Source organism: Falco peregrinus, chromosome 11 (assembly GCF_023634155.1).
Source record: "Falco peregrinus isolate bFalPer1 chromosome 11, bFalPer1.pri, whole genome shotgun sequence".
Lineage (NCBI taxonomy): Eukaryota > Metazoa > Chordata > Aves > Falconiformes > Falconidae > Falco > Falco peregrinus.
Window position 1 is genome coordinate 31,015,579 of NC_073731.1, and position 14,551 is coordinate 31,030,129.

The window sequence follows — 14,551 nt, forward strand, 5'->3', positions numbered from 1 at the left end:
TGATAGACTGAAGCATGACAACTTTCTTCTGTATGTCATAAAGGATTACCCCAGAGAGCTTAAGTATTATTTTGAATAGATATCAACAACTTCTTAAAGAAATGAACCTTTTCCCTCCCCAAGAAATGACACCACATAAAATACTCCTTGGGAGAAGCCCTCTGAAACCTCAGTGTAATCATAGGGTGTAATGACTACGGGTAGAAAAGCACAACAGGCAACTGCTCTTCTGTCCATCTTTTTCATGCTTTTGAAGACCATGGAACCCCGATTACCCAGCTGGACTATCTCCAATTTGCTGCTGGACATAGCCATGACACTTCAGCTGACCTACATAGTGTGTGAATTACCCTTAATCAAACCACTGTAAGTTACCTTTATTTAATCCTTTTTGTTGAGAGCTACACTAAGTCAAATAGCACCCGCAGAAGACTCAAAGCTTTAACAAGTCACCCAGGCTCAGCTGTTACGTAGGAGCTTTTTTCATTATCAAAACACCATATAGCACACTGTATAGAACAAGAACTATAGCTATAATACAAATAGGCTTTAGTCTAGCTAATAGGAGAAAACCCCTGCCTGCGCACCACGAGTTTCGTGCTATCACTTATAAGTTATCATAGTTTCTGGCTGAACTGTCCACGCAGCCACAAACCATCACTGCTGGTGGTATTCAAAGTACTGTTCACGTACTCTGACAGGTAATGCAGACTTTACTCACTAACTGCTTTGCAAATGCAGGTGAAAAAAAAAATCAAGAAAAATAAGGGGGAACAGAAGAAGACTTCCAAAGTACATGAAAAATTACAGGTTCTTTTAAACATCCTAAAATAAAATCCGAAACTCGAGTTCATACAACATGGGCCTATGGAAAATAAATAATGGGTCTACAAACACCTTTGGAGTCACGGTGCATCCAGAGCTGTGACACAGGTAGAATGCGCTGTTTCTAGCTGGGATTTTTGTTTTGTGGGTTTGGGGTTTTTTTGTTTGTTTTGGTTTGTGTCGGTTTTTCGTTTGGTTGGGTTTTTTAAGCCAGCCATCTTTATTGAGGGAAATTTTTCAAGTTCTACTGAAACCATCCCAGGTTGGACCTCATGACAATGGCAGATGCTACCACAGAATGCAAGGGCAGTAATGCACACCCCCTTTGCCGGATTTCAATCCTACTTTCTCTGGGAATTATAGGCAGATTAAAAAGAATTGTTCTGTCAAACCACCAGTTTGCTCTAATCCATTTGGATGTTTCTACTTACGAATGTGACAAGACATCACTTTCCAGGGAGGCAGGAAGAAGGGAAGCTAATGGAGCATACAAATGTCGTATGTGGTCAGCACAGGAAAAGGTTAAAAATTTACCCTGTAAAGATAATGTAACATCAACCCTTCTCACACCAGTATTGTCAAGTTGGATAAGAGGGAAAAGAATGGGACACATCTTGTTTTATAGAATAACCTAAACATAACAGAATATGATAGGAAACTGCAGATTCAGAAAAGCATTGGCTTCTCAGTTACATCTTTGCATGGTACCTAGCATAACAGCACCCATGACCAGATTAGTAGTTCAACTATTTCTTTGGAAAGAGCAGTCCTGAGGCAGCAATGTCTGCCAGGAGACAAGCAGCTTGCTTGTAAAGTTTTTTACTACTTGTAGGAAATACTGCCCGTACTTCAACAAGAAAAAAAGAAATGGGGGAAAAGCTGTTACCATTTGGTTTGTCCAACTGAAAGAAGAAAAAGTGGATGACTGAAAGACAAGAAGATGTGGGGTGATTTATTTAGTCTGGGAATTCATGATCTAGCTTCAGGCTCTAAAACAGGTAGCATTTCTTATCTCCAGAAACTGGGTGTAAATTTAAGGATCTTATAATGACCTACAGGTCCTCCGATTCTATGGTATGTCCCAGAGCCCAATTCAAACATTCAGAAACGTCTTTATATATTGAAGGAAGATCGAGAAAAACTAATGAAATAATCATTTTTTGGTAAGAATTACTGACTTAAAGGATAACTGATTAGTGGGCAGTTCTTCAAAAGGAAGAGTCAACAGTAAGTGAACAATAGCATACATACGAGCAAAATGGAAATTACATAGCAGGGTACAGAGAAGCCTATCGTACCACTTTACTGAGCATTGGTAAGGTTTACCTTAAACTTGAAGAAAGATGCAGATCAGCTGAGAAGACTGCAGAAAATGGCAATTAAAAAGGTGGTCAATAGCTACAGAACATGGCATATGGGGAGAGGAAGCAGCTGGGGTTTCCTAGTGTATGAAGAAAAGTGGAGACTGAGATAACAGCAATCAAATCACAAAAAGCGTGGGGCTATGACACTGGAAAAAATTGTTGTGCCTGCTGTGAAAACGGAAATTACAGACAAAATGGTTTGTTTAGCATGCAAAAATATTCACTTTATGAATGATTACATGGAGAGGTGGTACAGTGTCCACTGCTGGGTTAAGTCGACACACACCTGTTGAGACTGACAAGTACGTTACCGCTACTTTTGTTGGAGAGGTAAAATAGAGGACCTGTCAAGGTCACCCAACTCAGTTTTTCTATGAGCTTATGAATAAATGAAAGACAGTAACAGAATCATTGGAAGAATTGTCCCTAAAATGCAAGATAAACCCATTATCTCAAATATGTAAATTATTAACATCTGTTGAAATAGGAACATGTAAATCTGGCAGTTCTTAAAAGGCTGGGACGAGGGGGAAGGAGTCTATAGAAGCATACATGTGAAAAAGAGGAATCTGCAACAGCAATGCATGTAATGGATATCTTCAAAGAACTACTTACAGCGAGATACTGATTATAGTTATGCTCTAATTACATACTCTTGAGATAATTTCTAGTGTTTATGCTGAAACTCTAACTAGTTCAAAATTTCAGTGACTTCTTAGCCTTTACGTGCGACCTACTTATGAACACGTTCTGATACATTCTGGTTTACACTGCAGTGCGTAATTGGAGGTTGACAATAAGAGTAAGTTGCTTCTTCCTCTCCATCTGCCTAATGATGTTTTCCAAAGGATGAACGGCATTTTAGTCAAGGAACACTTGTAAGGTTATCCTTGAGTATGGTAAACAGTTTAACAAGTTTTTAAACAACACCCAAGTCTCAGAAAACAGTTATTAAACCTAACTCTACCGTGTTACAAGAAAAACTGTAAGCAAACACCTTTACAGCTGCTTCATGGTGGTTGTTGGTCTTTTATTTTACTTAGTTTGGACTTTTTTTTTTTTTTTCCTAGTTCTTTTACTGCAGAGTTGGCAGTACTGTTTAAGAGCACAACTGACAAACATTTCCCCTAGGTATGAGTTAATGAGCCTCTCCAATCATATTAACTATCTCAGCAATTCACTTTTTCATAAGTCTGTGTATAAGAAACTAAAACGTATTTCTAAACCTTGTCTGAATTCTGATCAGTTAAATATGAAGATTGTAACTGCAGCTACTACAACTGTTCTGATCTCCATGCTTACCTTACGTGGGCTCTTTAGGTGGTTTTTGTGCAGGTGACACACATTTGCTTATTAAGAAAAGTGAAAAATCAGAGTAAGATATTTCAAAGACACTTTACATCTAGTGTGCTAAAGCGTAGTATAATAGCCGTGCTGAGGACCTTGCCCACAGCGCCCAGCCCACAGCCAAGCCCAGGGGCACATGTGAAGCAGCTGTGAAGCTGCTGTCCTTTGCAGGAACTCCGAATAACCATGAGCACTGGAAGGGAGCTCAGCTCACGTGACAGCACACACCAGCTGGTGCCAGGTTGTGTCCTCTGCTGGACATCTGCAAAAAAGACAGACTGCTGGAGAACGTGTCTTCCCTTTCCTCTGCTGCATGCCTAGCAGGATAGATGGACCAATGGAGAAGGTATGAAATCAATCTTTACTTTACACTGGGAAATAGGATCTCAGGAGTTCCTTCTCATCAAAGATCTGCTTTTTAGGTAAAGAAGTGCTCAGAGCAGGTCCTACAGGCAGCAGGATGGGGTTCTATGGTGACAAACTTTTATAAGAACGATAGGTCAAAAGTTCCTTCAGCCAAAGGAAATTACAGGGAACGTTTCTTCCCCCTTCCTTCTATTTCGTAAAAACTAAGAAGATCAGCAAAATTACTAGTGATTAGGGCCTTACTAAGTACAGTTTTAAAATCTGCTCTCAATTCTTACATCTCCCCCTCCGCAGTCCCAGACGGGCAATGGCAAAGTCAAGTAGTTTAGAGTGGATGCTCTCTGTGACAGTGTGGACGAGAGCAAAGAATGAAAAATAAAACGAGTACTTGCTGATCCAGCTAATACAAAAGTCAAGGAAGTTAGCAAAGCTCCTTGAGAAATGTCACAGCTTTCTATTATCTGAGGCAACCACTCTGCATTGGATTTGAAGATAGGAGTAAAAGGTTGCAAGACACCAAACTTTACTAAAAAGAAAAATAAATCCCAGGTTCTTTAAGCTACTTATTCATTAACAGGAGAATCTCTTCCTTTATACTTGATAGGTTAGAAGGTATTTTGTCAGCAGCAACAGCAAAACCTTTTTCTTTTCCTTTTCCACACACACCACCCCCCCCCCCCCCCCCCCCCCCAATATATAGGGTATATTCATTCATTATACAAAAAGTCTGAAGGTAAGCAAGTGAAAAGCAATCATATTCACATGATTTCCAGTACATTTGATATTTGGTTTTGGCTGAGGAAAATAAATGAAAAATCTTCCTAGAATAGTAAAGTGGATTTTTTTTATTCATGGAAAAAAGCATAATAGATGAACATACATAAGTCATGAAGAAATCTAAATATAACAAATTGGTACTTCCCGTTCCAATCTGGAGAAAATAGAAACATACAGTTCATTAGGTATATTAATTGTTAGGTAGTCGTTTTACCTGGTTAAATCTGATGGTCTAAGATTATACTCAGCCAATATAATCATTAAGCAAAATAACAGCATTGCCACTGTTACTGGTCTTTCTCCTACTATAAAGTATTATTGTGTGTATTAAAATCACAGAGAATCTTTGATGTGTGGTTCATATTTCAGCTAGAAATTCAGTTTTTCAATCCAGGTGCCTACATATTTATTAACTCTTCCTGGTAATAGTTCAATGTTTTAATGCAAATAGGTGCTATGGTCAGTGTTCAAGAGTGACAAGGTAAATAAGGTTCACCTGTCTTGATCATAGGTAGGTTCATCAGCTGCATTAATATTTATTTTACATATATAATTGACTCTTTATACATCTACTTAAAAATAGTATGCAGTTCTGATTGCCAGATGTGCATTGCTTCCTAAAATTAGCCTACCTTCTTGCTGATGTCCATCGACAGTTATAAGAATTAAATAAACTATACCCTAAATTCTCTTAATGGCACTTGTGAGCTACAGTATTTGTGAAGTAATGAAAGTGCAGAATGTATCTTCAAATGTAAACATTTGCTATGCATTTATTTCTTTTCTTTATAGTAGTGTTGACTTTGGATGTAAGAATAAACTTTGCTTTCAGTGGAGTCCCACAGGCATGCTTACCACAGAAATTACTGCCTCGTATGAATCACTGAAACACCACTTAAGAAGGAAGCCTGAAATGAAGACAGATTGTAGTATAAATAATATAACTGCTGGATATTCAATCACAGCTGAGGATTTTGAGAAGTTGTGTGTTTTGTTTGGGGTTGGTTTTTTTTTTTTGCTTGTTTGGTCATTTTTAACCTCAAGAAATATAAATAAGCAACTGACATACTATAATCAGAAAATCAGACTCTCTACAATGAGAATTTGAAGCCACACAGCACAGGAATCAAATAATAATTTTTCATAATCCTAGGACAAAATGATCAACTGAATTTGGTCTGACTTTCAGCATGGATTTGACTGAAATCTTCAATTTAAACCTGCACCTAAGATTTGCATGATCTGAAATCTGATTTGTGGGTAGTAAGAAAGTCATAAAACAATAACTTTTTGAGAGTGAAGTTTCAGAAAGAAATTATAAACATGAGTGATGAAAAAGGAGTCAGAAGGGAGGAAGTGGAGAAAACTTCACAAAATCCAGAAAAGGAGGTGGTTTGGGTTTCCAACACTCCGTTTCAGAGTGTACATAAAATTCAGATCGGCTACTGATAATAATTGGATAATTCTTTGATGGACTGAATTACAGACTTAGTACACTTCCCTGCCCCCCTCCAAAATCCTGGCATGAACTACAAGAAAGAAACCACAGAACAGATTTGTCCTTCAACTAGTGGATATTGATTATTTGCTGAAGTCAACATATATACTCAAGATCAGATGCAGCAGAAACACAAGGACAATTTTACTAGTTAAATGCATTTTATGCGATAACAGATTTCAGTAGCAGTAGGAAGAGATTATGGATTCTTTATTTCTACCCTTGTCAGTGAGATAATTTGTTGAGTAAACTACTACAGAACATGAATCATACTGACAGAATATGGCAAGTCACTTATATCCATTTCTGCTGATACATGTTGTTAGCCATTCATTAGCATATCATTTAATAATGCTGAGATCTGCTGACATGATTGGAAGGTCTGTGCTGTTTCCCTGGGCCAACTATTCCCTATGTTGGAGACTACTTTCAGTAATTCTTTTTTGCTTTATTTTTATTCCTGAAACTTGCCACTTCAGCTCTTTGGTGTAAGCAAGCACAGAGGGAGATTACAGTTTGTTTTTGAAGCACACAGCACACTTACTTGGAAGATTAAGTACCTGATTACCCAATAAATGTTACTGTAAGATTTTTTTACTCTGCAAACCATTGCATTCTGGTACCTGACAGCAATGACTTGTTTTATTTCCTCTATTTGTCAGATGAAGCACAGCTCTAATTGTGGCAACATAATATATACCCATTATTGTCTCAGATATAACATGGAAAAAACATACTGAATATTAAAAAAAAAAAAAGTGGCTTACCTGATCGTCCATCCCGTTGAAAATCCACGTGGTACCATTCACCGTCATTCACTTTCTTCTGCAAGGCTTTTATTTTTATAGTACCTGATCCCATGTCTAACAGCAGGTAGAGGTGGCCATCAAGCATCTCAATGGCAAAAAAGTCAACCTTCACCATTTGTGGGTGTTTGGCATCTTTTTGGTGCCTTGGTTTTCCATGACTGAAAAGAATCAGACCATTTGGCTCAGTTGTACGAAAGTCAAATGATATTGAGCCTGTTTTCTTGGCATTCCACTTTGGCAAAGAGATGAAAGACTCTGGTGTTTCAAATGTGATTGGATCTAAGGTTGCAACATTCTCACATTTAAATGCTACAACCCCATGAATCTTCATTTTAGGATCTCCTTGCTTGGCAAGTCGAGATAACTCCAACCTGACATCATTATTTTTATATACAACCTGCAAGCAAAGCAGAGAGGTTACTAAGAGGAACTTGACCATTTTAACCAAACAGATATAATCCTGAATAGGCATATTATTTAAAGGAAAATAATGATGGCATATGAATATGATAATTTACATACACACAAAATTAAATAGCTATTTTCATTGACTAACTATTTAATAATAGTTTTCATTAAACCAAACAAAGTTGCTCTAAAAATATCCCTAGAATTAATTCAAACAATCTGAAAAATCTGCACATAATTTATACTATCAGTTGCAAATTAGCTTGCATGGCCTTGATTGCTTAAAACCCCTCTTTGTACAGCCATTCTGCTACCTAGAAAGGTATTAGATTTCTTCTTCCTCTAAACCCCTTGTCACTGTCTTAACTCTTCTTTTCACGTACAGAAAATGTACCAAGGTCAGATCCTTCATGATTTCACATCTTTTCAGTTTGTCCTTGGAGCTGAAGAACAGCAGCATCCATGGTACTCATAAAGCTATAAAATAGGGAAAGTAGTATAATACAGATCAAAACAGGACAATCTTTGAGCCAGTCCAACGGGACAAAAAATAAAACTGCTTACATATTTTCCCCTGACTGAAGACTTTTCTCATAAAAATGAAAAACAATACTAGCTTAAAGAATATTTCCACAGAAAATATTCTTGTTTCAAATCACATATTTAATCTGTCCAGAGAAGCCTGTTGTAATATAACCATTTCCCAGGGTTCTAGTCTTTATTAGTATATCCTGAAATTGCTGCTATTTCTGTGCTGTCTAGGATACAAGGACTGCTTAAAAGAAGCTCTCCAGAAGCAAAGGTGTGCAACAAGGGTTTTGTCAATATTTTTAGTTATTCAGTAAATGAAACACTCAAGTTAAAATACCACTGAAGGGCTAAATATGAAAGCATGGTGACAGAAGCTAAAACCTTCTTCTCTGTTCCTAAGCTTAAGCCTCCATCAGAAAGCAATCCAGAGCAAAAGCAACAGCTCAGCAGATTAAAGCACTTTGTGCTGAGACTTCTTCATCTACAGATTCTATACCATTCAGGTGCAGATCATGTCTGACCCCTGATCCAGCGTTCCGAGTATACAATATAGTCTGAAGATGTTCTGGGGACCAGTCACTGGTTTAGACTTCACATCTCCATTAGAGGTTAGAAAGTGCTTAGTGCATAGCTTAGGGTAAAGCTCCCAGATTAATTTCCTCCGAAGCAGAGTTTGAACACAGACAAAACCCACTCTGCAGACTGAACTGACACACCGTAAATAGAGGAGATGGGGGATGCACTGCGGAGCTGTGCTACTGTTAGAAATCAAAACACTGGCGTACGCACAACCTAAGATGGCATACCCCGCCAGTGATAGCTGCTATTAATAAACAGTGTTTAAAGATAACAGAACATTAAAGAGGTGATTGATAGATTGACTTTTTTTTACTGTAAGAACTGTGTTCCTTCTAATTATATCATTATCCACCTAGCACATTTCATCATAAGCTACGGCAGAATTATTCTACTTGTCCTGGTTTTGGCTGGGATAAGAGTTAATTTTCTTCCTGGTAGCTGGTACAGCACCTTGGATTTGCATTTAGTGTGAGAATAACGGTGATGACGTGCTGATGGTTTAGTTGTTGCTAAGTAGCACTTACCCTAAGTCAAGAACTTTCCAGTTCCCCGTGCTCTGCCCAGGGGCCGGTGCACAAGAAGCCGGCAGGGAGCAGAGCCAGGACAGCTGACCCGAGCTATCCATAGGGATGTTCCATACCATAGAGCGTCACGCTCAGTATGTAAACTGGGGGCAGTTGGTGGGAGGGGTCGATCGCTGCTCGGGGACAGGCTGGGCATCAGTCGGCGGGCGGTGAGCAACTGTGTTGTGCATCACTTGTTTCTCTTGGGTTTTATTCCTCTCTTCTTCCTTTTCATTACAATTACTATTAGATTTTTATTTCAGTTATTAAACTGTTCTTATCTCAAAAAAGGTAAACCCCATGAGCTGATTCTCCTCCCCATCCTACCAGGGGGGATGGGGGGACTGAGAGAGCAGCTGTGTAGTGCTTGTTGTAGCGCTGTGGCTAAACCCCAGTAGGCAACATCAAAAATGTATCCTAAAAGCTAATAAATAAGCCTATTTCTCTATTTTATTTCAGGGTTCAGTACAAATACTGCTGTTTCTACTGAAGCTGTATCTCCAAAGACAACAAATGAACTTCAGTATGGATTCCTGACAGCAGGAATGATACTCCACAGAGAGGCAAAGGACATGTGTTTTTTGTTTTTATGATGTCTTTATGTGACATCATAATGTCACATGAGAAAAATCACATAAGAAAAATGATGTCTTTAAGTGAAGACATCAGAAGTGACTAGAATTGCACTAATGTGTAAACTTAGAGAATAACAGTCCATGTTTGCATTTATCCAATACCTCTGTAACACCTCAGAGACCACAGATAACGCAAAGGAATTCAGAAAAGTACTGGAGAATAAGCACATGCAAGTCATCTCCCATTGGATAAAAAATAACTCCTCATTTGAAGGTGTTATAGGGGCAGCCTTTCTAGAATAGACTGAAAACCATTAAACAGAGATTAGAGGATACGGTAAAAAGAAGGAACAAATGGGCTTTCATTAGAATTAAATCATGCTGTTGACAGTGAAAGTAATTAAGGCAACAAAGAACATGAGGAGAAAATATTCTTTAATTGCCTACTGAACAAAAGTAGGTACCAGGACAGTACAAATAAATGTACAAAGAGAATTTCTTGTTTATGGACAAATTCAAGTTGTCGGATATAATAAAATTAGTAGTTAATAGCTATGATAGAAGAACTGAGCAGACATAAAAGGAGAACTAAGCATTCCTTGTGGTCTAAAATATCTTTATAGGCTTTGAAGTAATTTGCCAACTCAGAAACAATGGTTTTTAATAAGTATGGTTCAAGGACCTGATGGACAAAGTTAAATCAGGAATACTGCCAATAGTTTTCTCAGAAACTCGTCAACAGCTCTAAGCAGCTTAATATATAACATGAGGGGAAAACTGCCAGAGTGCTTATTAGGAGCAGCAAATATTGGGAATTTTATGCCACTAATATTAAAACATCCTTGGAATCCCTAAATATTGAATGTGACAGTTTCTTACTTCTATATTCTGCAATTAAAGCTCTGTAGTTACTGAGATGTGAATGTTTGCATCTTAGTGCATTCATTGTGTGGAAACACAAAAAGGTTTACACATCTATGTTTTAGAGTGTTTATCTTTTAAGTTTTAGGATGTTTATATTTTAATCTTACAAAATCAAAAATTGGGAACTGAATTATCATAGATAATTAACATTAAACCAGAAACATATGAACTGTAACTGAAAACTGTAACTGAAAAGACCTGTGAACTATTAACTGAATGCAGCTAGCATTTGGAAGCCTGTGTCCTGGTGTTATGCTGAGATTCTTACCCCTCTACCCATCTCCCTGTCCATGAAGGATGTACTCAGCCATCAGTGAGGCACAGTAAAAAGGAGAAAAGCAGTAGTCAGTAAATTTCAGGAAAAGAGAAAGGAATAATTCTGGGACTAATATCTACTTTATAACTCATGGAGGTATATATGCTTCAGAATCAATACCCTCTAGGGTACAAATAAATTCAATTTGTAAATTTACTTATTTATTATTTTCCAAAGAGTCTGCTTTTATAATTATATTTTCCTTCTGGGTACATAAGAACAAACATGCTTTTAATAGATGGAAATAGCGGTGGATAATATAAGCCCTAAGACAGCCTACATATTGTTCTTTAACGTCAGCTCAACACATTCTCCCTCAGATAGAGACATGGAGCCACAATTAGTCAAGTGAAGGCCATTTGCAACAGAGAAGTATTTGAGTCACGTTCACCTTTACTCCTACACACCCTACCAGCAGCATCCTCGCTCCGCCCCGTGCTCTCCTAGCGCATCCATCGGGCTAGCCCTGGCTGCTCGCTCGCTCACCTCGGCAACAAAGGTCCCATTTTTCTACGCATGAACCTGCCAGCCCTTGGAAAATTTTATCACGCTATTAAGAGCACCTTGAATTTGTCTTCCATTCACTGTATTCTTTCATCTTATTAAGGAAAGGTCAAGACCCCAGTCTTGAAAATATCCAATTACCTCATTCTTGGAAACTGCAAAAGGTCACCTAAACTCCCAAGAAAAAGGAGCAGTTAGCAATTCCCCACATAATTTGCAAGAGCTATCCAAAGCAAGGAATAGATTTGTTTTTCAGGAGAAAAAGGGCAGACCTACATATCATTTCACAATCAAGATGTGAGCTCCCTTTACTACCATCCAGGCCAACCACATGCTGAGTAACTTAAAATATCACAGTGCTGAGTTTTAACAAGTAAGTCCAGCTAAGAGACAGCAAATATTAACTTAAGCTCAACACTCTTTTTAACATGGTCTGCAGTCATCTTGGAGCACAAGCAAAATTAACTCATGCTTCCCAAAGATAGATCATGTACATAATTCATTGCAAGCCAGGGCCAGATGCAATGAACTGTAGAAATGTATTAAGAATTCACTACAGATTTTGCCAGTCATCATGGCAGGTGCATTCAACAACAAAAGAATATAGTAACACAGCCAATGAAAATATATTGATAAATCAGCAAGGTATACATGTATGAATAACTCAGAAAAAGTGAAGGAGAAGACAAGGAATTTACTGTTGATATTAAAAGGTATTTGCTAAATATACAACATTTCAATCAGCACATTAAGAACTCAATATAATAAAACCATTAATATTAACAAATCCCTACCATTTCTTTCTACTGACCCTATCCCACGACATTTAAAACCATGAATGATGTGAAAGAATACACATTTCAATACCATTTCCAATTAAAAGTGCAGCCTTGTCCACATTAATGATTTCTTTTTGGATTATATCAAATATGCATCAAATACAGTGAGCGAAGAAACAGAATTCTGACCAACTCTGCTAGCAGCAGCCTTTCAGTCACTGTGATTAGGAGCCTTTAACTTATTATGAAGCATTTCTTTCAAATTACTTTACACTATTAAACCAAAATATGATCCTTAAGGAGCTATTAGCATTGCCTAATTTGGGGCACCTAGGTTTCCTTGAGAATCAGAAAGACCAGGAGTTCAGAGCACCTACAATATGATCTTGCTCTGAACTTGTCTAGTTACTCTATAGGGAGATGAGGAAAAAATACTTCTTGAAATGCAATTTGAGTGAATTAATTCAGCCCCTAAATCTGTCAAAAAAACATTATTTACATGAATCCTTATTTACCATAAAGCAGTATTTTCATATTTTCATGAAACCTGGATCACTTAGTGTAAACAATGGCTGTTAATTCTGTAAAATGGAGACCAGGATCATTCAAAATGGCTCGGGTAGGTGCTGCTAACCTACAATTTTATGCTGCACAGTGAAGTCAGCGGGAGATAACTTATGGTGTCAGAGACTGTAGCAATGGGACTTACAGCAAGTGAAGCCTGAGGCAATTTTATCAGCCTACTTTAGCAGCCACTAGAATTTCCATGCTCATTGAGAATGACCTGGTGCACACACCATCACTTTACCCAGAAATCCAAATGCAAAAATAACCATTGAGAGTTATCATGGTGAGTTTTTTTTAGTGTTTGCTGAATGGTTTTGAATTAATCCATGAATGTCAGCTTCTCACAGGAGACTTGTCATTTTGCTAATACGCCTCAATTAATTTCCAAGCTCCAAAATGAATATATCAAGGAATGCAATAAACTACAGTTTATTTACACAAAACTTAAGGGTCCCCAGATCAAATGTTTGCAATGGGGTGTATCTCTGAACACCACGTGAAAGCACACAGGATGAATGACAACAGTTATTCAAGCCTGTAGGATTACTCAACTTCGTAAACAAGCTTTGTTTTCTGAACAAAGAAAAGAGATTAACAGGTATAATGAAAGCTCCAAGGAAACAATTTATTCATCCTCAATTGAAATGATTTTAATTTTCCTGGGGTGGATACATGTACGCATGTGGTAGGTAGTGGTGGTAGTGTGGGACATTTAGAAAGGGGTTTGTTTTGAGCACCAAAACAGAAACCAAGTGTCTATAGAATCTTACTGAGTGGGAGGTAAGCCTCAGAGCAACAGGACAGGCTCCAGTGGTATAGATTTATAAACACCTGGAGGAAACAACGGCATTTTGCTGCATTATTTTAGATCCATTAATATGGTCTGAGAAACTGCTCTTCAAGTTGCAGCTCAAGAGACGCTCAACCTAATAAACTGGGGGGAACTACTGTGCCACAAATTCCATGGAATATACGGGAGTTTCACATTCTCCTGCCTCTTCTTCCTGTCCACTCTGAGCATCCAAAACCGTGGAGTGGGAACAGAGCACACTCAGTTCTCCATGCACTCTACTAAAACTGGGCTTGGCTCTTCTATGGTAATAGAAAAGGAAAGAAACCTGCAATAAAGCTACTGATTGTTCAAGTCTAAAGCAGCACTGAACACTGTTTAAGGCACCCAATAGGGGAAAAAAAGGAATATTTAATGATTTGAAACATGTAAAATGGTTTTATTAAGCCTGCCTTCTCTCAAGACAGTGCATTTTAAAAACGTGAAATGGACTTTTTCAAGACTAATATATAGTTCATATAGCATGATTTTATACTTTGTTCCACTGTTTATGGCTTTAGCTACAACTATTTTAAAATTAGACACACTTTCCATAGACGACTTTGTCCTACAAGGTAGAAAGAAAAGAATCATTAGAGTGATTCTTGCCACTAGAAGCCAGGACCCATGTTTAACCTGCATCTGAATGCCTCACAGGGAACTTAACTTCTTCTCACTTCTCCGAAAAATGGATGCACTGCTTCTTCACAGGGTAAAAACGTGCATGAAGGCTGCAGTTTGCACTACCAGCCTTGGCTCTAGTGGAGCTTCATCCAAAGCCAGTCATATTTACATCCACCCCACACCCCCCACCATTCCCTTTATAAGGATGATGGCTGCTACTGTGACAAAAGAGTATGATATTCTGACTTTCTAGTATGCAGCTACAGAGCATGTTGGCCATTCAAATAGAAAATTAAAATGCACCCGATCTGGTCAAAGGCTACACTCAATAAAAGCCAGGCTTCAACAATGCATGCCTCCAGGTAA

The 14,551-nt window shown here is 38.1% G+C and overlaps 1 protein-coding gene across 20 annotated transcripts in view; it reads right to left on the reverse strand.

Annotated features, from left to right (window-relative positions):
• Positions 1-14,551, reverse strand: part of NRXN1 (neurexin 1) — a 730,400-nt gene that overhangs the window by 422,303 nt on the left and 293,546 nt on the right. For all 20 annotated transcript variants that reach the window (XM_055816040.1, XM_055816058.1, XM_055816057.1 and 17 more), the window contains one exon: positions 6,945-7,383. In XM_055816040.1, the coding sequence (XP_055672015.1) occupies positions 6,945-7,383 (439 nt within the window). The remainder of the gene's footprint in view (positions 1-6,944; positions 7,384-14,551) is intronic.